General features: G+C 37.0%; 1 protein-coding gene across 13 annotated transcripts in view; it reads right to left on the bottom strand.

Moving 5' to 3' along the window:
• The window catches only part of R3HDM1 (R3H domain containing 1), a 107,760-nt gene that overhangs the window by 34,571 nt on the left and 45,484 nt on the right, over nt 1–27,705 (bottom strand). For 12 of the 13 annotated variants that reach the window (XR_011921710.1, XR_011921711.1, XM_072418097.1 and 9 more), the window contains 8 exons: nt 25,809–26,017; nt 22,544–22,748; nt 15,062–15,103; nt 14,678–14,767; nt 8,414–8,522; nt 7,364–7,442; nt 1,047–1,106; nt 722–862 (listed from right to left, as the gene is read on the bottom strand). Coding sequence is in view for 11 of the 13 variants with exons in the window: in XM_072418097.1 (XP_072274198.1) it covers nt 722–862; nt 1,047–1,106; nt 7,364–7,442; nt 8,414–8,522; nt 14,678–14,767; nt 15,062–15,103; nt 22,544–22,708 (686 nt within the window). In the remaining 2 variants the exon portion in view is untranslated. The remainder of the gene's footprint in view (nt 1–721; nt 863–1,046; nt 1,107–7,363; nt 7,443–8,413; nt 8,523–14,677; nt 14,768–15,061; nt 15,104–22,543; nt 22,749–25,808; nt 26,018–27,705) is intronic. The other variant, XM_072418099.1, reaches the window with a different exon arrangement.

Here is a 27,705-nt window from a genome sequence, read left to right as displayed (position 1 = left end):
TATATATATATATATATATATATATATATATATATATATATATATATATATATATCTTTATCTATATATCTTAATCAGACAGCTCCTTTGTTGCAGTAAGGACAGGCGATGTGAGGCTCAGTGTTTGTTTTTGGTTTTTTAAAGACGATAGTAAACAGGCAGGTAAGTATGTTTTATTGCAGAAACTGACATAACCTATCTCTTTCTACCAGAAAGACTTGCCTGATCGCTGTTTTTTACATTAGGAAGAAAGAAAGAAATAAGCAAGTTAACCTATTTTCAACTATATATAACAAAAAGATCCATCATCGTATTGCCGGGACTTTTACCTAAAAAGTTGCATTGACAACAGCAATAGGATCCCATTTCCAACTGGGTGCAAATTCAGGTTTGCAAGAGCTCAGATTCTGTAACAATTCTAAAAGATGTTTTATTTAATTTGAGATGACCGCCTATAAATTTTTATAAGTTGTTGAAGAATGGGTAGTGGACCTCACAACTGCCCATCTGCAACAGAGGCCCTGGTGGTCATGATTTAAGCACTCTGTGTCAAAAATCGGCCAAACTGTTCAACAATATACAATCCTTTTTATTTTCTTTCTAACAAGTACTAGTTGGAAAAATGCAACCCTCAGTATTCTCCTTAAAGAACCTGTCTTTCTAATAAAGCCTTTGTGTGATTGGCTGCACCCAACAATAAGCAGACACTACCATGACTCACATTCTTGTATTGCTTGTTTTGTTCACAATGACAGATTTTCCACTCTGATCCACGTTATGATCAAGGCCAAAATATGCAGCAACTCGGTGCAGAAGCATCCTGTGATACGAGGTCATCGGCGGGAACTTTTTACGTTGTATTCTAAAAGGGGTAAACAATGTTACATGTAAATACACAATTAATACTAGTTTTCTTTCATTACACATGATGAACACTGCTGCGAAATGTGCAGCTACTTATGAGCACAACAGTAGTTGTTGACAGAGGCTAAACAGTCTCAAATTTATACAAAACACTACAAATCTATAAAACAAATAAAACTTACTCATTGGTAGCAATGAAATCTAATATATCCTGTTCTAATTTCAGCAGCATCATTCTATCCCTAAGAAAAAAAAAAACAAAAACAAAGTTTAACACAGAAAATACACCATGCGGGTAAAAAATAAGATGGTTCAGTAGTGCATAAAACAAAATCAGCTTGCTGCAATATAAACATTCAATGCAGAGAAATTCCCCCACAATAAGATTCATCTGTCCCTAGATTTCCTTCAGTCTGAATGACAATAGTCAGCTACTTCTCTAAGCTCAGTTTGTCCTGGACCCACTCCAGCCTGTGACTGGACAGTAAAACAATGCAAAAACATTGACATAGATGAGGGTATCACTGTGCTGCTTCTCAAATCAGAATGCTTATCATCTCATAACTTGATTAGCTCTTTATTCAACTTTTTTTATTCCTGTGCTGATGAACAGCGATTATAAAAGGCTTCCAAGAGGTCCCATTCAAGCACTTACACTCTGATTTGAAACAATACATATATTAATGTACCTATATACTGCAGTGTTCTCCCTAGACCCATCTGGCTAGGTGGCCTACCCGGCACTTTTCAGTAACCGCCTGGCTGTTTTTGGGTGGTTACTGAAAAGTTAGGTCACAATACAGGGGCTGCCACCTGCCTACAGCTTCTTCCTACCCAGCTGTATCGGTTTGTATTTTAAATTGGACAAGTCTTAGGAATATATTTGTCAAAGTAATTGGTTAATACTGAACCCCTATACTGCTGAAGGCCATTTTACTTAATCTTCTGCCATCTGACACTTTTTAAAAGGTCAAATGTCTACTGCCTGCGAGCATTGTGTTCCTGTTACTCTGATGCGCACATCACTACAGGAGGACCACACAACAGTGCTCAACCCAGAAATTTTAAGCTGGGTGGCAGCCCCTGTATGGTGACCTAACTGTTCAGTAATCACCCAAAAACAGCTGGGTGGTTACTGAAATGTGCCGGGTGGTGCACCCGGCTAAAAGAGGCTGGGGAGAACACTGCACAAAGCACCCAAAAGTGTGCTGAATAATGAAAATGTCTTTTCAGCCTGTAGCAGTAGCTTGGGACAAGTAAGTGTTAAACCTGAACTCCTTATTAACCATCAATGTTTCATAGTTGTATGGGCTCACCCTACTTTGATTTGGAAATGTAGGATTCTGAAGTGAACTCAAACCAAAACTTTTTTTCTAGTTTTGCAAAGAGAAAGGAAAGATTTCAATGTTTACAAAGGATAGCTCACTATTACTAATCTGGTGACAACTCTAATACAAATGAATTTCTATTTTATTTATGATAAGAAAACAAAAAAGTTTCTCTAACAGAAAAACTGTTATGTAAACCTTGTGAGAGGCATCACATCTCCAGTATTTAGTGTTCCAGCCTAGGCTTGAGTTTTACTTTAGGGAACACAGTTCAACAAACTGTAATGAATTTTTGTTACTTCTAATGTATTCAACATATCTATAAAAAATATATAAAAAGCAGTATATCTGCTGGAGAAGCCATCCCAATGCTTGCCTTCTCACTTGCTAATTCAATCCTAATCACCATTTAAATTAATATTAATTAGTTTGGTTAATGGCAGAGCTAGAACATCAATTACGAAAATCATTCAAAGAGGCAGCTTCCTGCACAGATGAAATGCCAATCTACCCCCAGCCTCTGTGTTTTATCCAACATTTTCAGCACAAAGGCAAGAAAAGTTATGGTTGAAGAAAAAAAAGGGGGGAGGGAAAGGCCATCTGTGTCTACATATATTTGTATTTTAAGTCTGTTAAAGTGTATTTAAAAAAACAAATGGAAGTTGTTATCCCCAGTACATGCATTTGTTTTTATCCTTTTGAAGACCTTGCAAATACAGAAAAATACTTGTTGATCTGCTAGGAAGGCACTCGGCGGCATCACAGACAGCATTTCTAAAAGAGGAGCAATATCAATCCTGCCCTGACTACACAAAGCCTTTCACTGTCCATCTCTACATCATAACAATCATTCTGCAGTCCCAAGATAAAGATTATTGAAGAACACGTGTACAGGCAAAGCTCCTAATTTTTTACATGCTGGGTTTTCATATACTCTAAAAGCCTAATACAGCCAATTGTTTGTTCATAGTATTAGATTTATAGGACCAAGATTGTTGTTATATAGTATGAGATTGTTGATATGATTGTGATTAATGTTTTAGTACTGATCTTTCTCCACCAAAAACTCCTGATGAAGCGGTGTTAAATCCACAACCCACATTGAGGAAATGTGGAGGTTGTGCTTATCAACAGTGATAAATGGACTAATGGTTAAGCATTGAAATAAACTGAACAACCTCATCTTTTATCAGGTGGAGGAATAATTCATTTATCGATATTTGTGGATGTTACATGTCATTTATAAATGTTCTTTTCTTAAACTTTGGAAATAAAAGATTTGTGATTTTACCTTTTAACTTATATACTCTGTTTTTTTTTTTTTTTGTTTTAGAGATATATGCCTTAAAAATTCCAACCTCATACAAACAAACAAACCTTTCTTCCTAAAATTAAAAGATTTGTATACTATTTTAGATTTATTGTTCTTTTTTTAATCCTCATACATTGTTTTCTCCATTTTTACATGCATACCAAACTGTCTAGAAAAGAAACAGAACAACTAGATAACACTGCAAGGGGGTGAATAAAATGAATTCTTATTCATGTGTCATAAACCAGCAGCCGCCAACCAGTGTTCCGTGAGAAAATTTTGGGGATCCCCGGCTCTGGTCGCAAGCCGCGAACCATGTCCCCCGTACAGTTCCTGGGCTCAGGGAGGTGGGCAGGTTGTGTCCAGGGACACAGCCCGCCCACTATTCCATCTCAGGCTCAGATCTGTGATGGGAGAGTGGGTGGGGTTATGGCTTCACTGTTGGGGAGGTTTCTCCCCTTTTGAGTGACACCCGGCTCCACGCGCATGCGTGGTCAACAGCCAGTAATTTTAGTGGTCTGTGGAACCGAAAAGGTTGGCAACCACTGTCTTAAACCCTTCTGTAAGAAAACTGCCTCAATAGTTTTGGCTGGAGCTGGGCTTCAAATTTGCTTACTTAAGTCACTTTCACCCACATGGTTGCCAGCCCCTGGGTACATTGAAAAACCACACTGCAGGCAACACATTTGCACAGTTGTGGATTATGCGGTTCTTGCAAAACTTTTTTTTTTTCCTTTTTGGAACCGTGCTGTATTCGACCAGAACGACCACACGCACAAAATGGTTCCCTCAACCACTCTAAATCACTTCAACGGGCGTCTACAGGACCGTGGTTGAGCATGAAAAAGAACCCTGCAGTTCTCTGGTCTGTAATGGCCCTTAAGGTTAAAAGACTGAAGGTGATGCGGGGATTTCAAAGCGGATCAGTGTTCTCGCCTTGTTACAGGAAGTGGAAAAATAATAGATCCCCCAACAGAATCAACAGGCAATAAAACTAAGTTACAGAATAGACTTTAAAAAAAAACAAAAAAAAACAGCCATGTTAAAACAGTCAGACTGCATATAGGATATTCTTTTTTACTTACAATATTTTGTCTTTGCCTGGTTTACTTTTAATTCTGATCTCAATTCAACATTCCCATAAACACTTGGGTTGAGTCAAGGCTTTTGACTTAGGTAGGAAAATACTGAAATGCCAAAGTAAACGGCAACACAAATGCATTTTAAGAACACATTGCACAGCTTAACAGGAACAAGGAGATAAAACGCTTAAAAATGCATATATTGGGGAGATGTACTAAATTTGTTTTTAATTTGTTCAGACACACACTTATAATCTCCTATCCCGTTAAACTTGGCTTATCTCCCTGTTAGCAGTTAAGGATTGTGTAAGAAAGGATGTTAATACCAAAGGAAAGGGTCTGATGGAGTATAGCAGGTGGCAAATTGTAGTACCAACAGAGGATTAGGAAACATGCCTGTCACAAGTGTTTTAAATAACTGGAACAGCATTACTATCTGCTCGGTCATGCTTCCTCCTTATACAGTTTTATTGTCAAGAATGAAGCCATATCTGGCGTTACAGATGCAGTTCATCCATTGAGTGAGAATTACAGTTGCTCTGAATATGCAACTCAGCAAGCAATGAAAAACAACCCATTGGCTAACTAGGATATGATTTTTAGTCACGTAAAAGAACACTGCCCATGGCTGGTCCAAAAACCCCACTGCTTAGAGTTTCAATTACCCTGTTCCCGTTAGCTTTCTGTGATTGCACTCTGCTGCAAAGCACCTACAGCCTACATTTATCCATTCAACATTGTGCACAATCAAATGCAGTTTGACAATTTAAAAGAACATAAAAGTGTCAGTTTCAAGTGACTGTGGAAGATTGCAAACAATGAAGTGCAATTTTTAATTGCAATAGCTAAAGGTTACACAGAGGTCTAGTGGAATTTTGACCTTCGCTCTTTAAATATGTTTTCCACATGGCCATAGGCACAACCACCAATGCTCCAATGGAATTGGATAGCAGAAATGGGTCCAATCAAAGTAGAAATCAAATGCTCATATTTTGATTAATAAATAATTATAAAGGTATGAAAATTATTATTTAAAATATAATGCTTTACTAAACTGCAAAATGCTTTCACTTCAAAAAGTTTTTCAACACTGAAAGCTGAAGCCACAGGCATTTAACTGGCTTACAAAGACGAAGACCTCAGTAAAGACAGGAATTTGGGATATGACCAAAAGTGGTACATGATGGATAGTGATATCACCCTCCTGGATATGACAAAGGCGTTGGTTCACAAAAGTGGCTGAAAACCATGGCTAATTCTGCAGGTAAAGGAAGTTTGAAAGACATTTTTTTCCAACAAAATCCACATCTGACCTTACAAGCTGAAAACATACAAAATCTGGACACTGTGCATTTATCTGAAAGTATATATGAAAACCCCAAACCCCCCAATCCCAATTTATTCATGTTACAGAGAAATATAGTTTGAATATGTGCAGATTAAAAAACCAGAACAGCATAACATGAGCAGATGGGGGATGAGAAAAAAATGAAGAATTCACCAACCCCTCTTTAAAAGATAAAAGCCAACAACTTAGTTGCCAAGAAACAATTGCACAATGAATGCATTAAGGTTTTTCAAAAGCAATATTGCTTTTAATTTTGGAAAGCACATATTAAAAATATCAAGGTAACAGGAGTGCAGAAAATAGGCTGTCTTAGGTGTTATGTGACCGATTTCAAAGGTAAAAACAGGGCTTTAAAGTAGATAGATTAAGGTTTGGACACACCAGTTCTAAACATTTTATTATAACTGAGGAGGCAATGTACAATCACAATGCCATTTTTCATGCAACATCTACTTTGCCAATTTTTTTTCATCCATACTTTGTACAAATCGCCATGAGTGGGAAATGTAATGCCCATTAGTGCTCTTCTCTTAAACTTTAGATTGTAATTTTATTTTGATCGATCAAATAAAAGTGAAAAGCAAGTCGCTTCATTCTCTAAGGCAAGCATCATTTCAGCCTTTTCCCAAGTTCGAGAGCAGATTGTGATTCACAGGAGCTTTGGCCCCCTTTTCCTTTTGTAAGAAATTTCCCCTTGGTCAGCTTTACTGTCACTTTGTGAGAATTGTAAATGTGTATAGTAAACTCCCTGGGGTCTGTTCTATATTCTTAATGGCTTGTTATGGAGAGCACTGTAGGGCTAGTGACATCACTGGTAAACCATCCATGACGCACCTTCATCAAGGTTACCCTTACAGCTGTGGCTCTTAACTGATCTTTACATGTCCTTCTTACTGTAAGCTCCGTGCGGCTTTCTGAAACATCTCAACAACAAGTCACAATCACCTTGCAGCTATTCTAAATGTTGCAACAAGAGGAACTGCAGAAGACAACACAATAGACAATAATAATGATTCACAGGACCAAAAACAGGTCAGACTTTGTGGAAACACTCCCAAATATATGAGCAAACTTCATAAATTTATATTTGTGAGCTCAAGAGAAGCCATCACTAGAAAATTCATTTTTTCGTTTTTTTTAAATTAATGCATCTTAAGCATGTAATTTACCTGTCGCTTGCATAGACACCAAAAGCCTCAAGACTGATGCAGGGTGTTGCCATTTGGATGTAATAGCAGCAGCCCCAGCAGAATCAGTGATAAGTGTCACTTAATAGTATTTCCCTTGACTACTTTCTGAGCAGATACATATGGGTTACGTAGTTAGGTAGGGCGCAGAGAAGCCGGGCCAATATAGAGATTAACTAGACCCTCCAATGAAAAGGAGGATAAGACATGCTAAGAGGCAGCATCATGAAAAAGTCTCTTACCTGGGGTTACTTTTCAGTGTGTTCACCAAAAACTCATGGAGATCTATACCAGTAGAATCTGTGTATTCCTGGCTGGAATCTGTGATTGAAAACCAACACCACAATAAGTAAAACTCTACTAAACATTGTATTTTGGTAATTTGTAATTTGGGGTTTAAAAAAACATTTAAAATAGATTACACTTTAAAAAAAACAATAAAAAACTCATGCTAGCATATTGATTTGTTTGGGTGACCATTATAACCAAGACTGAAAGGGAGAGAATTTTACAATGGTCAACAGAAGAGTACATCTTCTAATGGGCACACTTTTGCCTGGGACAACTTCAAAGGAGTGAACCCTCCCTACTAATTTCCTACATTACCCAATATTTCTCCCTGCATACTCTCCCCATTCTCAAATCATAGACTGCTAAGCAGGGTGAATTTTCCTTCAAGACAGCAACAACATCTTCGCCTACAAGATTAAGGTAGCATTTTTTTTTTTACATATCAGGCACATTTTTACTTACTAAGAATAGGTAATTTGGGGAGGGAGCCCAGATAATGAAATGGAAGGTCTGCCGTATTACAAGACTTGGTAAACAAAAGCACCTGGATAGAGGCTATGCTTCCACATATTTGTATGAAAACTCTGCTTTTATTTGGATTGTGAATGACATTTCAAAAACAAGAAATAATCAGTACTACCAATCTGTGTGCTTGAAAAAGGTCTAAACTTGTTTCTTTTGCTGAGCATCCATTAACTAGCTTCTCCTGTTTGTGCTTTACAGCAAAAGCTTATATTATGGCATAGGGACAGATCTCACTAAATACATGATTCATAAAAGTTCATGGCAGGAAGAAAAATGTTTTGATAATCATGGTCTTTGGCAACAAATTCTTGATTAAAGACCAAGTAGGCCACTTCTTATATAGGTGAGGAAAAATATAAAGTCCCTAATTGTGAATAATGCAGTTCAATAAATATTTATAAAAAAGGATGAAAGAGAAAGTTCACACAAAATTTTTTGATTTAACTAGTGAAGATATTTTAGGGCAAATCACAAACCTCGGGAAAGCATTTTACGGGTGGACTTTTCATTTCCTTTCTCATTTTCATCTTTCAAAGGCTTTTCTTCTTTTCCTGGTGATGGTGCGGGCTGGATCGGTATCGGTTCCTGAAGATGAAACGTAGATCTTATAAAACAGAAACCAACTTAATCCTAGAAATCATCTTATAAAAAGATCAGTGAATATCTTTCCTTACAAAGCTGTCTAGCTACATATTCTTCCAAATCTAAAAGCCATACAGAGTTCTGCAGGCCCAATGCCACAACCAAAATGAGAGATCAATCTTGTCAGAAACCATTTCATGTTCAAAAACATAATCAGAAAACACCTGCAAATACTGATTAGCCAGAACACCGTCGCGGCTGAACCACCAATATTTAAATTAACTTTGCTACTAGGACCTGGATTGTCATTGCTTCCCTCCAAGGCATGTCCCGCAGTGGGCAGTAAGGGCACACTTTTTAGATGTAACTGCTTGGAGTCGGAAGCTTTAGTTTTAAAGCTTGGTCCACTACGATTGCAAAAAGTTGAACAGCGCTCCAGTGGTTTTTAAAAGTAGCCAATCATGGGATAGGGAGTGTGAGAGTTACATTGATGATGCCAAAAGAACCATAACAGAATAAAAAAAAAAACCCTGAAAAAAGGGAAAAAAATGTGCTAGATTTCTCCTCTACTTTGAAACATTACATGTTTACATGAGCCTTTTGCAACAGTGATAAATCTCAAAATGTAACTAGTATCAACTGTGGCATTAAAGGAACAAAGGAATTGTTGCTAAAAAAGGGAAACTAGAATTACCTAAAAGCTGCAAACACCACCCATTTATATATATATATATATTTTTCAATCAAATACAACTGTACATTATTGCATTTTTTTGTGTTGCACCAAAGATTTATTTATTTGGACAGTGTATGACATTGATTACCTACACCAATGTCATGCACTAAACTTGCGGTTTCTATTGTAGGAAATCAGAGGCTGTTTAGTTGATGAATGGTTTGTGGATGACAACAATTACTTTGACAAGTTCAATGTTTACTTTGGTCAACAAACCTGATTAACAATGTCCAATAAACTGTCTGGCTAAGAAACATATGAAGTTCCATTATGCCTCAGCTGCTCAACTGCAAGAACCAATCAACTTCCAAAGCCAAAAATGCTTTTATTATGTTTTTAATCACGTCAAGAACAGTTGTAACCATTGCTGAATTTCTAGTGTAATCTTTTTCTACACTAGGTAGATTTATTCTCACTTTTTCTGGTGACAGATGAAAACCTCTTAAAGCAGTACTAAACTGCTATACTCACCTGTTACATTCCATCGCAGGGTGCCACCATCTTCTTCCTCCTTCAGGTCCTTCTTACGATCTCTGGCCATCTTGACTGGCTAGGCCAATGGAACACACCTGCGTGTGTGTTTATTCAGACTCTGAGGGGCAGGGGAAGCGGGGATTGCCAGGTTTGCTGCCAACCAAGTGCAGGCATATGCAACTTTGGGTTTATCACAGTTCCACAAAGCTATCAAGCAAGTAAGAATGCTTTTTACAAAAGGGACATCAACTGCCCCCCTTTCTGTAATAATGCCCTGCCTAATCAAAAATGTTTAGTTCCACTTTAAAATACAGTTCACAGTCTGTTTCTTAACTTGTGTAATATCACACACACAGGTACTTGGTTATTCATGAGTGGACCCTTCTCGGACATTTGATGAATCCTGACAAAAAAAAACCCTCAAGAAAGAACTTAAGATGGCTTCCTTATTAAACCTGTAATTCCCAAAGCCACCGTCCTGCATTGTACGAGAAGGACAAATATGCGCAGGGATTAGATGATAACTCGTTCGAGCATTGACCTTCTTTAATTTAACAAAGACTAAGCAGAAGCAGTGTTTGAAAAAAAAAAAAAAACACCCATACCAATTTTATTGGAATTAAAGGGTAAGTAGCAGCCAGGTGCTGCTAATCAAATGCACTTCATTTATTAATCATCAGCAAGTGTGATGACCTCTATAAAAGCAGAAGTTTTGGCAGTTAAATCTCAGACACTGCAGGCCTCAGTAATGTTAAATGTTAAGGACCATGACAGAAAGGACATTCTCTCTGAAAAAAACATAGCTGCATGGCCTAATTTTGCAAAATTGTATTTGAACACGACTTTTGGAACAATGTCTCTTGGATGGATGAGTCCAAAGTAGAGAAACATGACAATAATCTCCAGGCTTTCTTTGGCAAAAACCAAACACTGCATATCAATATAAACACCTCATACCATACTATGGCAAGCAAGGTGGTGGAGGGGTGAGTATTTGCACTTTATTTTGCAGCACTAGGCACCTTGCAGTCATTGAGTCAACCATGAAGTCTTCTGTATACCAAGAGAGAAATTTGAGGCTGTGTGCGACAGCTAAACCTTGTCTTAAACACAACAACAAATCAACAACAGAATGGATGGAATATAAAATAATCGAGGTATTGTGATGACCTAGTCAAAGTCCAAACCTCAACTAGATCGAAATGCTGTGGGGGAACCCAAGAGACATGTGCATAAACAGATGCTCACAAACCTCAAAGCATGTTGCAGGCCAAAACTCCTCCATAACAATATGAGAGACTGATAAAAAGTCAGTCTCAAATTTTTGCTGCTAAAGGTAGATTCACAAGCTTTTGAAATATGGGGTGTAGTAGCCCATCACCACACAATATATTTTATTGGTGGAGTTCAGAAATGCCGTTACAGATCTGTTTCATTGAAATTAAACCAGGAAACTTTTAATATGGTAGCTGCCACTGCTGATATGGTGCATTTTGAAGGGTTTTCAATTTTCCTAATCTTCATTACTTGCCAAATCACTGACTGAAAACAAGCTTGTGGAGATTAATTGTTGGTTTTGGATACAGGAGGAAATGGTTAAATCACGTCAATTTTTCCCCCCATCCACAAATTTGTTTATTTTCAGTCACAGATACAACAAAGTAAGAAAAAAGCCATCTTAGTTGTCCCCTATTGGGGTATATTTCCTGCCATTCCTGTTTAGTGACTAATCAAAAAATGGGGGGGGGGGATTTTACCACATGGATAAGGAAACAAAGGTAGAGAATATTTTTTATACATGGGAATCATACAATCGCTATCCTTACTGAAGCCCTCAAAAAACGAGTTGTAGCGACATTCAACCAAACCTCATGGGTTCACATCATTTACTGGACAATGACCCTCCTCTGTTGTATGTTAACCAGCCAGAATACCCTTAAACTTTCTCCCACCTCATTGCTTTGTTAAATTATAGTATTTTGATACTCTTTTTTATATGTACGCTGAACCTTTGACTTTGTTATAAATATATTAAAAATGTTTTCTTTTATTGTTCTTCTTGTCCTCTGAGAAAATATTAAAAAAAAAAATAAAAAAATAAGGGTAATGTCAGATAGGAAATCACAGCAAGCGATTTGTAGCTAGCAGTTTAATTGATGAAGAAGCTAGGAGACACTGGCGACTTGTCGTTACAACCACTTGAAATAGTGCTACAACATTGGGTAGGTGTGCTCTGCTGAAAATTGCTCTCCAAAGCAATTATGGTAAATGCAGAGCAATTGTCTCTGGTCGCCGACATAAAACACAGCTTAAACTCACCAAGCAACCAAGCTAGAACTTGCTGTAAAATTATTAGGATATAGATTTCATTGGAATAGGACCATGAAAATAGGAACTCAGGGGGGATAATGCAAATAAAGTGCTTGACCTGTCCCTGGAACAGGTCAAACTTCCTAGTGGGAACCCAAGCCACAATAATAATCTTTCAGGGGGGAGACATACCTTTCCTACTCTGAATCTGAAACCAGATCTTTTTGTAAGATTGATCAAATACATCCCCCCAGCCACTCTCTTTGCTCCTCCAATGACCTACTAACTTCCTCTCTCATAACCTCATCACACACACAGCTCTAAGACTTTTCTAGAGCTGCCCCCACTCTTTGGAATGGACTTTTTCAACTTGCTCCTACTTTCTGCTCATTTACAAGAGCCCTCAAAACCCATATTTTCAAACTAGCCTACCTGTCGTCTTCTGTCTCTTAAACCCTCACTATTGACCCACTAATCCATATCCCCCCTCCTATTGTGTGATGCCTCCCACTCTTCTAGGCAGGGGCCGTTCCTCCTCCTGTGTCACTCTGTCATTTGCAACTCCTATTCAATGTACAACGCTGCATAATATGTTTGCACAATAAAAATAGTGTTTAGTAATAAAAATAGTGTTTAATAATAAGACATTAAAAGCAAAAACACAACTCATTGATTGTCATCTTAGATGATTGAAACATCTGGTCAAATAAATCTTTTTCATACACATGAAAAAAAAAAAAAACATCTTTCTAAGGAGAAATTTCTTGCATTACCACCCACATAACGTATGCCACAACCACCAATCTCCTCCTTCACCTCTTCCTTTCCTGATGCATTAAAGCTAAAGGCTTATAAGAAAAGGACAAATTACTTTTAATGGTGAAGATGAAGATCGTGTGTACTAAATACAATATGGTGCTGGAGGAGGGGTCAATGTACCACCATAAAATATTTTTTTTTTTTCTTCCCTGATACTTTAAAGCCAATAGAAGAAACACATTAACTGGTCTGGAAGCTATGCTGACATCTTAAAAGCAAATTTCACCTAAAAGCAGTCATTATGCGGAAGAATGTTCTTAATGCATACATATTATATATTACTTTACACTTAAAATGGTACTACTATTTGTGAAAGTCCGCAGCAAGCCTTTGAATATTACTGTGGAAGAGGAAATAAGTATTTAGAGACTTTATTCTCTTTATTGAAAAGAAGAACTGGAATTTTGCAATTCATTTTTAAAACTAATTCATTCCTATATTTTCCTGTTCTCTCCACCACAATGCCAACTACAAGTTCCAACTCCAAGAAAGGAAACAAAGGTGCTAGAAAGACCGCAATTAAAATTATTTTCTGTTTTAATCTGCAGCAAAAAACCATTCACACCGATGGTGGCATTTGTCAAGTAAGCCCTCAAACATTCGTAGGCAATCTTCCAAGACTGGATACCTTTTGAAAAGGCCCTGTACAAGTGCCAAAGGATATAAACACTGGAGATGGCAGGCGGTTGTCCTAATTAAGGGTTGGATAGGGTACCAGAGGTTAAGAGGGGTAAGGATAGTAGATAAAGTATGTTTATTGAAGGTATAAACAACCTTTAAAGCCATTATTAAAAAAGCAATCCTGACACTGATTGAAATATTCCATCAGCAAAATAGCTAAGAGCAAATAAATCTGTCTCTTCTCAAACAAAATTCTTTAATGACTTTGCTAGCAAGTGAAAAACATCATAGGAGTTGGCATGTTGAAGGATCCCAATGACCGATCACACAGACATGGAATGCCAAACCTCATTGGCAAGCTTTGACATGGTCAGCCAAATAAGTCTTCGAATGATGGAAGGGGTATTGACCATTATTTGGCTTACAGTAGAAAGAACATAGATTTACAAATGGGTATCTTGACAGTTGGCATCAGTTTTTTGTGGGTTATTTTGAAAAGACAGATTAAATTAAAAAATACATTTTTAATGTAATCTTTCTATTTTTAAATGCTAATTTTATAATTAAATTAAACATAAAACAAGTAAGAATCACACAGGTCTTACAAAAATACTGGTTAGGATCACAAGTCTGAAAAAGCTCTCCACCAAAAAAAAAAAAAAAAAAAAAAAAAAAAAAAAAAGGCAAGAACCGTTAAGGTGGAAAGGCTTGGCTATGGGCTGGGCACGTCACAGTACTGTTGAGATCAAAAAGTAATGCTTTTGAAGAAACCTTTTACCTCATGGCCAACCAACGTAACCACTAGAACACTGGATCAGGGTACAAGTACACATGGCAGGGAGCATCCAACTAAATCTGCCATAAAGTCAGATAGGTTAACACATGGTACACCCACCAATTATCAGAATTGGAGTTGCCACGTTGGTGGACAATCAAAATCTGTAGTAGCTGCATAGGGAACTTCTCAGTTTCTTACAAATACTACCTCATTTAGAGGGCACCTGTGTCCACCTCTACTATTGGTTAATAGGTATAGCTTACAATCCTGACTAGGGTAGGCCTTTCCAAGGCACAATATTAAGGTCAGGTTTCCATTTTACATATACATTACTTAATATCAAAAGGAGAACCTAAGAGCTAAACTGTTAAACATAAGCGGGAAAACTAACTATACACACTTTTCAGGGCAGTTTATTACCTGCACGTCCAGCGGAGAGTCAGCAGTAGAGGGAGGAGGGGATTCTTCACAAACCGCCAGGCTTCGAACTAGCTTTAACTTTGAACTCGACTAAAGAAAGTCAATTTACAACAGAACTGCAGGTCAGGAGCAGTGAAGCTTCAGGCAAACTGCATTCAACTTGGCAAATTCCAGAAGCAGTTCAAATTGCATAACAAAAACAGCACAGGCATAACAAAAAAAATTAAAAAAAATAAAAAAAAACTCCATACACTAAGTTGAATGATAACTGCAGGCAACAAATGCAAGGGCAAAATAAAAATAAACAACAAAAAAACTGTGCAATAATGCCAAAACTGCAAACAAAAACATATAGCATGCCAGCAAAAAGGACAGCTACTGTACCTTCGACCTTTTTCCTGTCTGCCCCAAAGGCTGCACTGGTCGCTAAAAAGAGTGGGCACAATGACAATTCTTATTAACAATACAAAACCTTCACAAACACAAGTTGTAAACACACACAGGCACTCACAAATATAAATGGTGCTCTTGTCAACAGCAGCCTAGCAATACATGTGGATTTTCCAACAAAACTATAGGATATTTATTGTTTAATATTATATATACTTATATTATTGTGTCAACCTTCCAATTCCATGGCTGTTCCTTTTTTTCTAACTGCAGGGAAATGTGACAAAGCAATAAGGAAAGGGATTGAAAACATGATGCTACGAGCATTGCCAATGATCAAGAAAGATCAAAGATTGCATAGAGGGGTTAAAACCGCAGAACAAAATCAGAGCTTATTGTTGCTTTTTATGGAAGAATGAAGTGTTTGCGTACCCAAACCCTGTTGGAAATTGGTACAGAAAGGTATGAATATCTTCAGATATCCATTTCAGAGAAAAGCAGATTTCCATCAAAAAAAGATCTTACAAACTAGATCGCTTTTAGGCAAAAGTTAATAAATCTTAATTAAATCAGCCATTATGTCTATTTATCATCCCTTTTTTTCTCTTTAATAAATATCCATTTATCTGTAAGAGTTTGCAATTATACATTGTATATATTTTGATTTTAAAAGGAAGGCAAGGTTATCCATTCCAGGGCTATTTTCCCCCTGGTTAGATCAATCAGTTAGTTAATCTCCAAGTACAAAGTTAAATTGATAGGTTTAAAATAATCCATTTTGAATAGATAGCCAGGAGTCTTCAATTTGGTCAACATGTGCAAAAAATACTGGTTCGTAGGATTATGTAAGCAAGCTAAAAGCTTCTTGTGAAACGATCATTTCTATGCAAGTATAAGCCTAACAGCATGCTAGTTTCCAGTTCAGGGTTATGGTGAAGACGTGCAAGAGCTTTTGGAGAGGTTAATGGGTAGGAGGCCTAGAACTAATGTTCAGAAGTCTAAGAGGTTTTGTTTTCCCTATGGATAACTTATAATATTTACCAATGCCTCTTTCAGGATTTTTTACAAGTTCTGAAGGGAAAAATGCACATAAAAAAGCCACCTTCCTATCCTTTCCTAAAGTTAAAACAAATGATACAATGATTACAAATCCAAGTCCTTTTCTTTGCAAGCAGGCACCTTCTGTTTAGGTCTATTTTTATGTTGGATAATGATATTTTGTAACTCTTTTGCTGCATTATGTGTTCAATGAAGCAAAAACCACCAGCAAGCAGGGGGAAAAAAAGTGATAAATGTCAGCTCTTATCGGAACAGTTCGCTCAATTTTATACTAATTCTGCAAGCTTGATGTGTCAATTCCGAAACTGCCGCTGGAAACTAAACATGGGCCGCTACCTACAATGCATTGAGAAATTATATTCTGTCATATTGTGAGGTTTTTGGTATCGCTACACAACTAATCTCCTGTGGAGCTGCAGTATGCATAGACTTGGCGACGATTCAGTCTTTCTCAAGCGTTTTGCTATAAAATGTCCCAAGAGTCAAACAAAATACAGTGCAAGCGAGAGAAGCACGAACTCGGCAAAAAGAATAATTAAAATAAAACCGTGCTTGTATTCAGACTTGTGTATCGGACACACAAACCAGCTTTTCCTTTATTGTCTGCCCCCCACAGGGGATCAATGCTGACTGTTATCACTGTAGAGTATCAAAAACAAAATGATCCAATGTAAAAGTCATCTCCTCCCTATAGATTGACTACAGAGGTGTCTAGGCATGTGAACTGCCTGGCGAAAAAGTGACAGCAGAAAAGGACAAGGCTTCATAATTCCACCACAAATCCAGCCTTGATTGGATGTATTCCTGACAAAACCACACAATCCCTGGAGTCTATAGCCTGCCCTGATCTGAATATTACATAAATCCAGGTATCTATTTCAAAGTGTGACCTTTCTGTGGCTAGATAAAACTTTCAACACCTGCACAAAAATATGACGATGTGCAACAAAGCCTGGATTATCGAACCCTCTAGAGCTTAAACATCAGCATCTAGAGAACAGGGATTTAGAAGGAGAAACTAGTATGTTTTTGGCAAGAACATTGTGTGTGTATTGTAAAGTTAACTGAATACAATTTATAAGACAGCTCTTACTTTTTATCTGCTTGTAGTTTGCAGGTTTATAATTTGGGAAAAGGGCAAATTCTAACACCACTGGTATTTAGAAATGAAATCAGGGAGTGCAATCACCAATTCCTTCTGTACATCTGCCATCATACAAAATATGCTTAAAAAAATATCACAAAAAAGCCTACCAAAAATGTAAGTGTACTCCACTGACTTTGTGTTACGCAAATTGGCAAATTTTACAGGAGATCTGCATCCAAACTTTAAAATGACCACACAGGCTTTAAAAGGAACTTAACAAAAAAATGCCTAAAACAACAAAAAAAAAAAAATCCACTTACCTTTAATCCCGCAGGGCAGTTGATGGGGCCAAAGGTCTCTTCCATCGGGTCCCGCGTCGTGGTGTCATCTGTCTCTGAGCAGGCGTGCAGGGAGGCGCCATCTTTAACGCTCCTTTTTACGTCACCCGACCCAGGAGCGTGATCGGGTGACATAGGTTGGGAAAAAAACTTTTTTTTCTATTCTCCTATTAAAGACTCCTTATGCGCATGCCTGAGATGCTCAGGAATGCGCAGAAGGAGCACCCAAGAGCCTCCTGGGATGCGTGACATGGGAATCCCTTGGACCTTGCGCTACCATTCATTGTCATTAAAAAGTAGTGCTGCACCCCCTTTTTTTTCTTTTTAAAAAAAAAGGTGTTGCATTTAAAAAATAAACATATTTTTTACCTTACATTAAAAAAGGTTGTCTATCCTTTTATGTAAAGTGAAATTTCTGAGTTTAGGTATGCTGTAAGCTTCTTCAAAATTACTAATCAAGTATGCAGCGTGATGTCCTACTATAAAGTACCAGTGCAGTAGTGGAGGCTATAAGTTGCTATAAGTATAAGTTGCATCTCATTCAAGAGGACTGTTGGGTTAGCATTGAGATAGGGGGACAATTAAGAACAATTACTAAACTGAACTTTTGATTAATAATAATAATAAAAAAGTAATATACAGTAGTAGTATATAATATAGATGTAAGCAAGAGCTGTCAAACCAGCCCTGGACAGGGATACAATCAGAGTTTATGCTATTTAATTTCTGTAGGGAATACCAACTGTTCATATTGCAGATATATCGGATGACCACACAGTGATTTCCTCCCTATCAACAGTAAACCTAAAATTTAAAGTCGTATTAGGAGAAAAATCATTCAAGTCATTGAAGTTCTTCAACCCCCGTGTTCTATCTTTCTCACATACACAATGAAGAACTGTATTGGCCTTGGTTCCTACCGCTCATGTACACAACAAAAACAGTATGGCTTTCTTTGGAGTTGCCCAACTCCAATATACACCACAAGAACTGCAAATCTTCCTTGGGTCCTATCCTTCTTGTATTCAACTATATAACTTTCTCTAGGAATATAAAAAAAAAATGAAAACCACACTCCATTGTACCTTCAGAAAATAAGAGGATCATTTTCTATAAAGTTTCAAGCCAACAAATACACACAAGAATGCATTAATTTAACACATGGCAGATGCCTTAATCTTGCAGTATGAGTGAAAAAAAAAAATTTAACATGCAATTGCTAACAATTTTTGGCACCAATAAATGTATAAAATTACAAGCGACAAAGCCAAATAGTCCCGTATTATTTTATCATAAAGGGTTCATGATAATAACCATACAATCATTTGTAAAGCCTAACAAAGCAGAAACATTAAAGAAACCAAATGCCAAATTTCTGCATGAAATGTATTAAAATGATTTTGTTTCTTTAAATAAAACCAATAAAAATAATCTGTAACAAATACTCACCCCATCCCATTATGACGACAAACACTATTACTATGAATAGCAATCGTCACTCCAAGAGTCTTCATAAACTGGCAAATCCATAGTGTTGATCTCCTGGTTCCTCCTGCCGATCCCCACATCACTTGAGAACACAGTAGTGACGTAGGGGTTTGGGGAAGTAACCACGTTTATTTTGCATTTAAACTGATTTCACATAAATTATATTAGAACATGTGTCAAAATGTATAAAAACATGATTTAAAAAAAAAAAAAAAAAAAAAAATGTTAAGACCTGGTCTGGCTGATACCCAGCAACATAAAGAGAACTAGCAAGAAATAAAACTGTACCTCAGTAATGAACATTCACAGCCGTCCCATCTATCAATAAAGGTATCTGAAAACTTTTCATATTTATTTTGCAAAAAATCTGACTGCTTAGGTCAATAGACTTTTTGTATCCAAATAAATTTCCCCATTTTTGAAAATCTACATTAGTATCCTTACAGCTGTAATGGGATGCAGAATACATGGAAGCAATATAAATTAAAGAATTCTGAAAGCTTGCAATTTAAATTCTCCTACCGGAGAAAAGGAGGCATAAATAAAACACAGTATACAAAAAAAGTATGGACATGCACTTGCTAGTAGGAAAAGTAACAAGATTGTATCAATTACAATATACAACATATATTCATACTGATGTATGCGATCTCATTTCAGATCATCTCTTTTTACACATATACCTGTGGGCTGAAGTCTTTTCTGGCTTTATTTACTAAAATATTTCTGCATTTATTTCTCTTTTTAGGTCCTGATGAATAGGGGGATATCTGACCCCTGAAATGCATTGGCCGTGTACTGGAGTTAGAAAAATAAATTTCCTTGGACTCTTCTATCTAAGTGGCATTATGCTAGTTTTTCTTTCCTCTCTGGTGTAAAGTCTTGGAGCCAAAGCTGTGGTACACCTGTGATTTAAGCAGTCTCACCAACGCCATTTATTTTAGGAAAAAATAAAGATTTCTATAAATAACTGCACCCTGAAATTGGAAGCATGATACTTTACTTCAAAAGAATAACTAGACAGGCAGCTATGGCTTTGCACAGACATACCATATGCTAAAACCTAACAACCTCTGCAGCATAAAGGCCAGAAGTACCTTATGGAACAAGAATAAGTACCTACTGGTAAAAAAACAAAAAAACAAAAAAAAAAAACACTTGCATGAATATAAACATGTTTTTCAGATCCCAAGAACTTCATTAATATATGGAACACACTAACCAATAGAACCCATATTACACCTATGAATTTAGGAAAATGAAAGATGACTTAGTACAGTTGGTGCAAAGCTCTTTGCTTTAATATAGATGTACACCTAAATAATAACTGCTTTATTGTGCACAATTTTTTTTTCACAGCATGGATGATTTGCCCTTCAGTCACTTTCAGCTATTTCCTCTGTTGATGCCCTTACTCCAGCATCAGCTGCAAATCATTTAAAGTGGACTGGCTTTTTGGCAACAACAACGGGGTACAAGTCCTGTGCAACCTGCATCAGTATGCCCACTTGTGTTCTATACCAGAGGGAATGTGACTGAGTATCAATGCTACAATATACAACTAGGAAACTTTGCTTCCCTCATAACAATATGTGTATAAAACAGGAGCCCCAGAAAACATACATACAAAAATACATACATTAATATAACTCGTAAAATCACATTACATGTTAAAACTGGATTTTAGTTAAAAAAAGTTTAGTTCAGCCAAGGGCAATTATTTTGATCCCAACTGATTTGCAAAGGGGGTGGGGGGTTGGAGGGGGAGTTCAGCAATAATTTGAAACAAGAGAAGTAACCCCAGATAAGGCGGTCACTGCAGAGAAGGTATTTTCTGATAATGGGGGAAAAGCAAAAGCCAAACTTTTATTGTTCCAGTCTATTAATACCTGTCACAGCAAACCTTACTGTGAAACTTCACATAATCCATCATCGCCCTGAGAGCGATGTCTGAGGAAGCACAATGGCTTTCAGCCAGCTAATTGTGTAGAGGGGTAGATTATCTCTATAGCTTATTTACATACACACACAGATATATGCACATACACACATATATATATATATATATATATATATATATATATTATATTATATAAAAATAAATAAACATACATATATTTCGTTTGAAAAGCGAAAACTTGCAAAACCGTCCGAGGTTTTAAACTTGGAGCAAGACAAGCACACAACTATGCCAATGACATTAAGGTAATCAACACAGCTAGGAAATCTTAAAGGAGTAGACCACAAAAAGTGGTTATTTCAGCTATGGGTAGATACCATATTAAACAACCCCCAACCCCCACATAACCTCAGCTTCATTATTTCTCTCCGTTGCAGTCATTACAATGAAGGCTCACTATATTTTCATTTTTCACTACCAGGAATGCAGAAAGAAGATTTGTATTGCTCGAATGAGTAGGGGTGGGGATGTCACAGCTGGAGTTCGAAAGATTAGGGGCTTGTCAATTTAAGGTGCACTGGAGAACCTTTGGCATTCCTGCAAAAGCTTCTAACCTGTTTTTAAGATGCTTTTGGCTTCCCATTGTATACAGCACGGTGAGAATAGAAAATGCCCATGAACCTAATCATAGTAAATAGATAAGAGACCATCTCATGCAGTTCACCCATCCTGAACAATGTCACCATCAAGTAACTGTGTTGCACCAATTTGCTCCTAACACCTGCAAATAAATCACTGTATTTTTGCCTAATAAAAAAAATAATTTTTGGTACTTGTTTTAAATGCAGAGACTTGATATTTCCATGCAGCTCTAATCTCTATGACCCAGCTTAACCTGCCAACATGCATCTCTCTGGGAAACCAACCACACAAAAATTCATAATGTTCTCAGGATTTGTATTTGACTGCGGTGACATTTACAATATGGTGAATGGAGGATGAATGGTCAGGTATAAGGAAGGCATGGCCCATCAATATGGGGGTAAGGTGGGCACAAAACTTACACGCTTTGCACTAATATTCTTATAGCTCTAACTATTCCGGACTATAGATCCCTTGACAAATTAAAGTCTGCTCTACAAGACACTCATTCAGAATGTCCCCTTATACTCTATAAAAAAAAAAAGGGATAAAAAGAAAGAAAAAATCTCAGACATGTGTATTAGGAAAATTGTGCAGCCCACAGCTGGGAGTCAGGGGCAAACGCAAGTTAATGCAATCATGTTCCTGGTGAGGCAGAGAAATGGCAGATTTTTTAACTGCTTGATTTTTCATCTCAAAACCACCTAAGCATCCCCAAGGCATTATTGCTGAAATATATTAGCAACATGGGCCTGTCAGTTATGCACTTGAGTGACATTTTTAATTTATGTGCCGTTGACCCTTCTTGGGAAGGATTATTTATTTATTTTGCGCTTATGAAAATATTAAAAGGAATACAAAAACTGCCCACTCAATTTCAACAGGCTTTAGGGGTTAGGTAGGACCAGTTTTGCAAGGCTTTCAAAATATTGATAGGACCGGCATGGGCTATGGAGTCTTACCGTGGCATCCTGTTTACTTTCGCTGCTCTCCTCTTTTTCTATCAGCGTTTTGTCTTGTCCTGCAGGTTGAAGGTTTTCTAGTGAACTGGAACGTCCCAAATCAGTCTCTGATCCCTTCATTACTTCCGCGTCGTCCTTTACAGCAACGGTACCAGACATCCTCATTGGAAAGGGTCACGTAAAAACTTTAAAGGGTATACAGAACCTTTGAAAAGAGTTGAGAAGAAAACAAGGAAGGGGGGAGATTACTACATGTAGTTTCAAAATATTTTACAGACTGAATTGGGTATTGCGTAATGTATACCAAAGTATTAAGGAAAAAGAACGTATTTGGTGCAGAACAGATTAGCATTAAAGAATAGTAAACAGATGTCAATATGTAGCGGGTGTGACGTAATAAGGTAAGCAGCATGCTTATACAAAATAAAGACTGCAAGGTAAAATACACATATATTAAAATCTAAAAATAAAAAACATTAATCTTTCACATGCACAGAAATTAAAATGCAATATTTTTCAATTTCTTCTACAAACTCAGATTTGGGGATAATGAAACATTCTGTTTGCAATATAAATGGATTAAAAATTTAAAAAGAAATGCTCTTCCTCATATTCAGATATTATTTAATTTAACAACCAAATTAAGAAGTCATCTGTTGATAACTTCCCTGAATTGGAGACATTTGGATGTGCCAATTCGTAAATAAAATGCGTGTGTGTGTGTATATATATATATATATATATATATATATATCCATATCCATTTATCTATATCTATATCTCTGAACCTTCAAAAAAAAAAAAACACAAACAGCAACATGATTCATTGTTTAGCATTTCATGTTTTATTATGACGTCATCTATTTTTGCAAAAAAAAAAAATAGGAGCGAAGAAGCAAACAAAGAGCGTGAAGGGGTATCATACATGTCCTGGTGCACACTCATTATACAGAGACCCAGCATGTCACTATATCTACACTGCATTCCAGCAGATCCGCTGCTGCTTTAAAAAAAAAAATTTGTTCAATATTTAATTGCATTATTGCAATCATATCCCCCGTTTGCATGTTCAAAGGCGTCACTTCACCCTACTGCACGGACAACAAATTAAATGCAAATAAGTTCCCCCCCCCCCCCATAATTCAGGCACTATAATTCAGAAAAATAGGGGGTTGGCTTTAATTGTTTTCATGAAGTGTCAGCCGGGATTCTAAACATAGACTCGAACAATAGAGCGGTTCCCGTTACCATGGGAACAAGAGAAGAGAAGCATTTGCTGCAGCCTTACAAAAAAAATGCTTTACAGGTACAGGGAACAAAAGACTAGTTCCCTGGCATACATAGAAATGTATAATCCCAGGAACATGCCTTTACAGACAGACAATGGATCAAGCTCATCAGTCACTGCCTCCTTTCCCATTATCATAAACAATGGAGGCAAAGCAGACCGCAAAGTTGACATATCAGCGGACAGGCTGGCTTCACGTCGCTGACCTCAACTTGATCTTAGTTAGGTCATGAATGTGCAACAACAGGGTGTAAAAAGAGGATGTGGATGTACAACAAATGTGATTCTCTTGGCTCCTTTGTTTAGATTGCAAGCTTCATAATGCAGAGGTGCAGCGGGCTGTCGCATTCTTTAGAAACACTTACCTTGCTGGCGGATGAAAACCATAAACAAACACTGCATTGTGGGCAAAAGGATAAGTGATGTCTATCAAAATCTGTTTTTATATCTATAGAAATCTATCAGTATCGGTTTTTGGATTCACACACAGATGTGTGTTAGGTAAAAGATGCAATTTGAACGGATTGATAGATTGTATGAAATGGATAGCTACATTGATGTCCATCTTAAACTCTCTTATCTTTAAATAAGGTGCATAGAAAGACCTACATAGATACATATATATCTCCACCAATTCTTCTCTCCCCTTGTCAAGGATGGATAGATAGACCAATTTTCTTATTCCCCCAACAACCTACTTTTTTTGTTGCACCAGCAGCTAGAGCAAGGGGCAATGGGGTTACCCAAGGTGCAGACAAACTGACAACCAAACTAAATTCCACCCTAAATTAGTGGCTATCGTTCAGAGGTGTCAAATACGATATCCGATAAGTTACTACTGACTACGGCATTCCTCCACGGCTTCCCTCCCTTATTCGTAAGCTTGCATCAGATTGCACATTGATACACGTTCAGCAATGAGATCTTCGATGCCAAATGTGTGGAATTTAGGGATTCCAAGCCAAGGGATATCTGTAGAGTGGACAGCAACATTTCGAAAACATTGCATGGTTTTTAGATGGGCAAAGGAAAAAAATTAGATCACCTTACCTTTTACTATGTCTGTATAAATTTGCTTTTTTCCTTTTTTGTGCATAGCGCTTTCATACCAATATAAAATTAAACATTTGTGCTGAAAGAGGGACAAATACCTTAGGAACCTCAAAAGCATATGGATTGCAAGAAGCGTTATCGGATTTTGTTAATGAGGGTTGATGATTGATTTTGTAAAGAGAATGTAAAGAACAACAAAATATGAAATGACCTGTACTTAAAATAAGTGGTAAACTTGGGAGTTGCAAATCAACTTTAATACCACATTTTACTTAAGTTAAACAAGTCCAGCTGGCTCACCAAAAAAAAAAAAAAAAAAATCTTGACAGCAATTTGCATAGAAGCAGACAAAATTATTTAATTATTTAAAAAAAAAAAAATTGTAATTGGACACTATCCATGAGCTGTTATTTATCAGATGAGCGCTTGATGCCTGGGATGCCTTCCCGTCAAAGCTGCTCACCAATTAGTGAGACCTTCTAAGATGACCTCATTACAGGAGGTAGCCAATTACATGACACCCCCCCCCCGCCCCCCAATTGGAGAGGTGATTGGAAGGTAATGACCCCTGCAAGATATTTTTTTTTTTAATTATGATACCATATCAAAGTCTGAGTAATTTAAGGTCATTGAACAGTCATGGGGGGTTGTTAAAATTTCTATTCTTGGTTTGTAGCAACTGCTACCAAAATAAATTCTTAAGAATGACAATACGGTACCCATGTCTTGTGATTCAACATGGACGGCAAAATTAAAACCTGAACCTCATCTACAAAATTTTTCAGAGATTCACACAAAAAAAAAAAAACAAACAAACTGGATTACAGATTCAGACGCTGTCAAGGTGTTACAACAAGAAGTTGAAATGCAATTGGCTATGTTGCCTTTCGGGAACCAACTGTATGGCAGGGAGTGAGAATTTACCTGACGTATCTTACGGTTACAAATATATGATGTCCGAGAGCAACGAAGAGAACTTTTCTCAGGTTCCTTCCCACCGAGATTAAGCTGGATGTCAGTTGTAATGAACCATCTGGAAAGTGACAGAAGCCGTCCCATGTCCCTGTCACCAGTGGAAGGTCCTGGGATGGGTCACGCTGCTGGAGGTCAACTGCAGCATTGCTCGCACCAACCTGGGGACAAGACAAAGCTTGGTTGCTGAGATCTATAGATACATGTTCTATTATCACGACACAAAAACACACTGTAATTAACGCCAAAAAACAAATTAGAATATGTAACAGTTTTTTTTTTCTCTCTGCAAACTAAACGACATGTTATGTGGTTTTATGCAATGGAAATGCTCTTTGCCAGAATGATCTGCCAAAAAGATTTAGATACATCGTGTGAAAACAAGCTTGGGATTTGGCAATTTGCTGCACTTTAATCATTCTTAACACTGGGACATTACTATGGGAAAACGAGAAGCAAAATATGATCAAAGGAGAATGGGGAAGGAAGGGGGGGGCTGTGGGCTTTATGAATAAGTCTGGGGTAACAGAGTAATTTAGAAATATACTTATTAAAAGACAATCTCAAAAACAAAAACAAAGCACTGAAGCTTACCAACTGGGTTTTGCTTTCTGTTTACAGCAACAAGAACAATGGAGAAGTTCAGGCACTTTGCACCTCGATGTCTTATTATATTAATAATACACATTAGCGTTTAGCTTCAGAAAACGTCATTAGCCAGGTCACTAATGTGCCCAAAAATAACACCCATTGTTTTCAAGTCTACTTTGATCAATTGAAAGGCTCAATAAAAACTGGCTACTGGATCCTTACCCGGACTTTTAAGCTTTCTTCTGTTTTTTTATCTATCATTGTGTACCCTGCACAAATATACTTGCAATAAAGATAAGAGGTCAATGATTTACACATATTGGAAATGGTTATTTCACATTTTCAGTAATTGGACTGTAAAGGCATGCGAGATATACAAATCTATATATATCTAGACCATCTATATCCTAGGCATCTATAGTCTCCGGCTTATTCCAGAACAGCTCCTGCAATATTATAAGATACATTTAAAAAAAATTGAGAGGAAAATGCTAGTGTAGAGAGTTTTATAGCCAAGACACACGGGTCATTTTATCCTATTAAAATTAAATTGCTAGCAGTCACCTGGTTACAAGCCAAGGTGATCTCTAGAGAGGGGGAAAAAAATCCTGCAGCACGTAGGAAAGATGGAGCGTTTCTAAAGAGGAAAACTACAATAATGTGCTATATTGTCTATCAAGGGGCTCAGAACAGCAGGGAAGAGGATTTAACTTCACACACAATATGCAAAAGACAAGACAACCAAGAGAGCATAAGGATATCGCACAGAAGTGTGGGATTGTCTTGGTACACCACTGAAAACTAGTTTTCTTTATGCCTTGGCAAAGCTTATTTTTGCACTCAAAGCTCTATATTATCTCAATAGCAATATTAGCAGGATTTTTCCTACTGGTAAAAGCACACAAGATTCCAAAAAATAGTTCAATTGATGTTAAATATTGAAATGCTCTGAACAAATAAATTATCAGGAGAAATCATTAGCAAAATACAAACTAATAAAAAAAAAATTAAAAAAAAAAAAGCTGGAAAAAAAATTTCCAGAATTCACACTGAAGAAAATAATTATTTCCAAACTAAATGCTCACAGAGCATCTGAGTGAGATTGTAGAAAAACAAATATTTGTATGAAAATCCAACCATTGAACAATATGTTGAGTCAGTTTAACACAAACTAAAACTGCTTTACCTGTTGTGAGAAATCTTACCTTGTATCTGAGACAAAGATGCGATCTAGATTTACAACACATAATTTCCAACT

The sequence above is a fragment of the Pyxicephalus adspersus genome, chromosome 7 (assembly GCF_032062135.1).
Source record: "Pyxicephalus adspersus chromosome 7, UCB_Pads_2.0, whole genome shotgun sequence".
NCBI lineage: Eukaryota > Metazoa > Chordata > Amphibia > Anura > Pyxicephalidae > Pyxicephalus > Pyxicephalus adspersus.
Note: the sequence above shows the minus strand (reverse complement) of the source record. Positions and strands in the feature narration are given on the sequence as shown.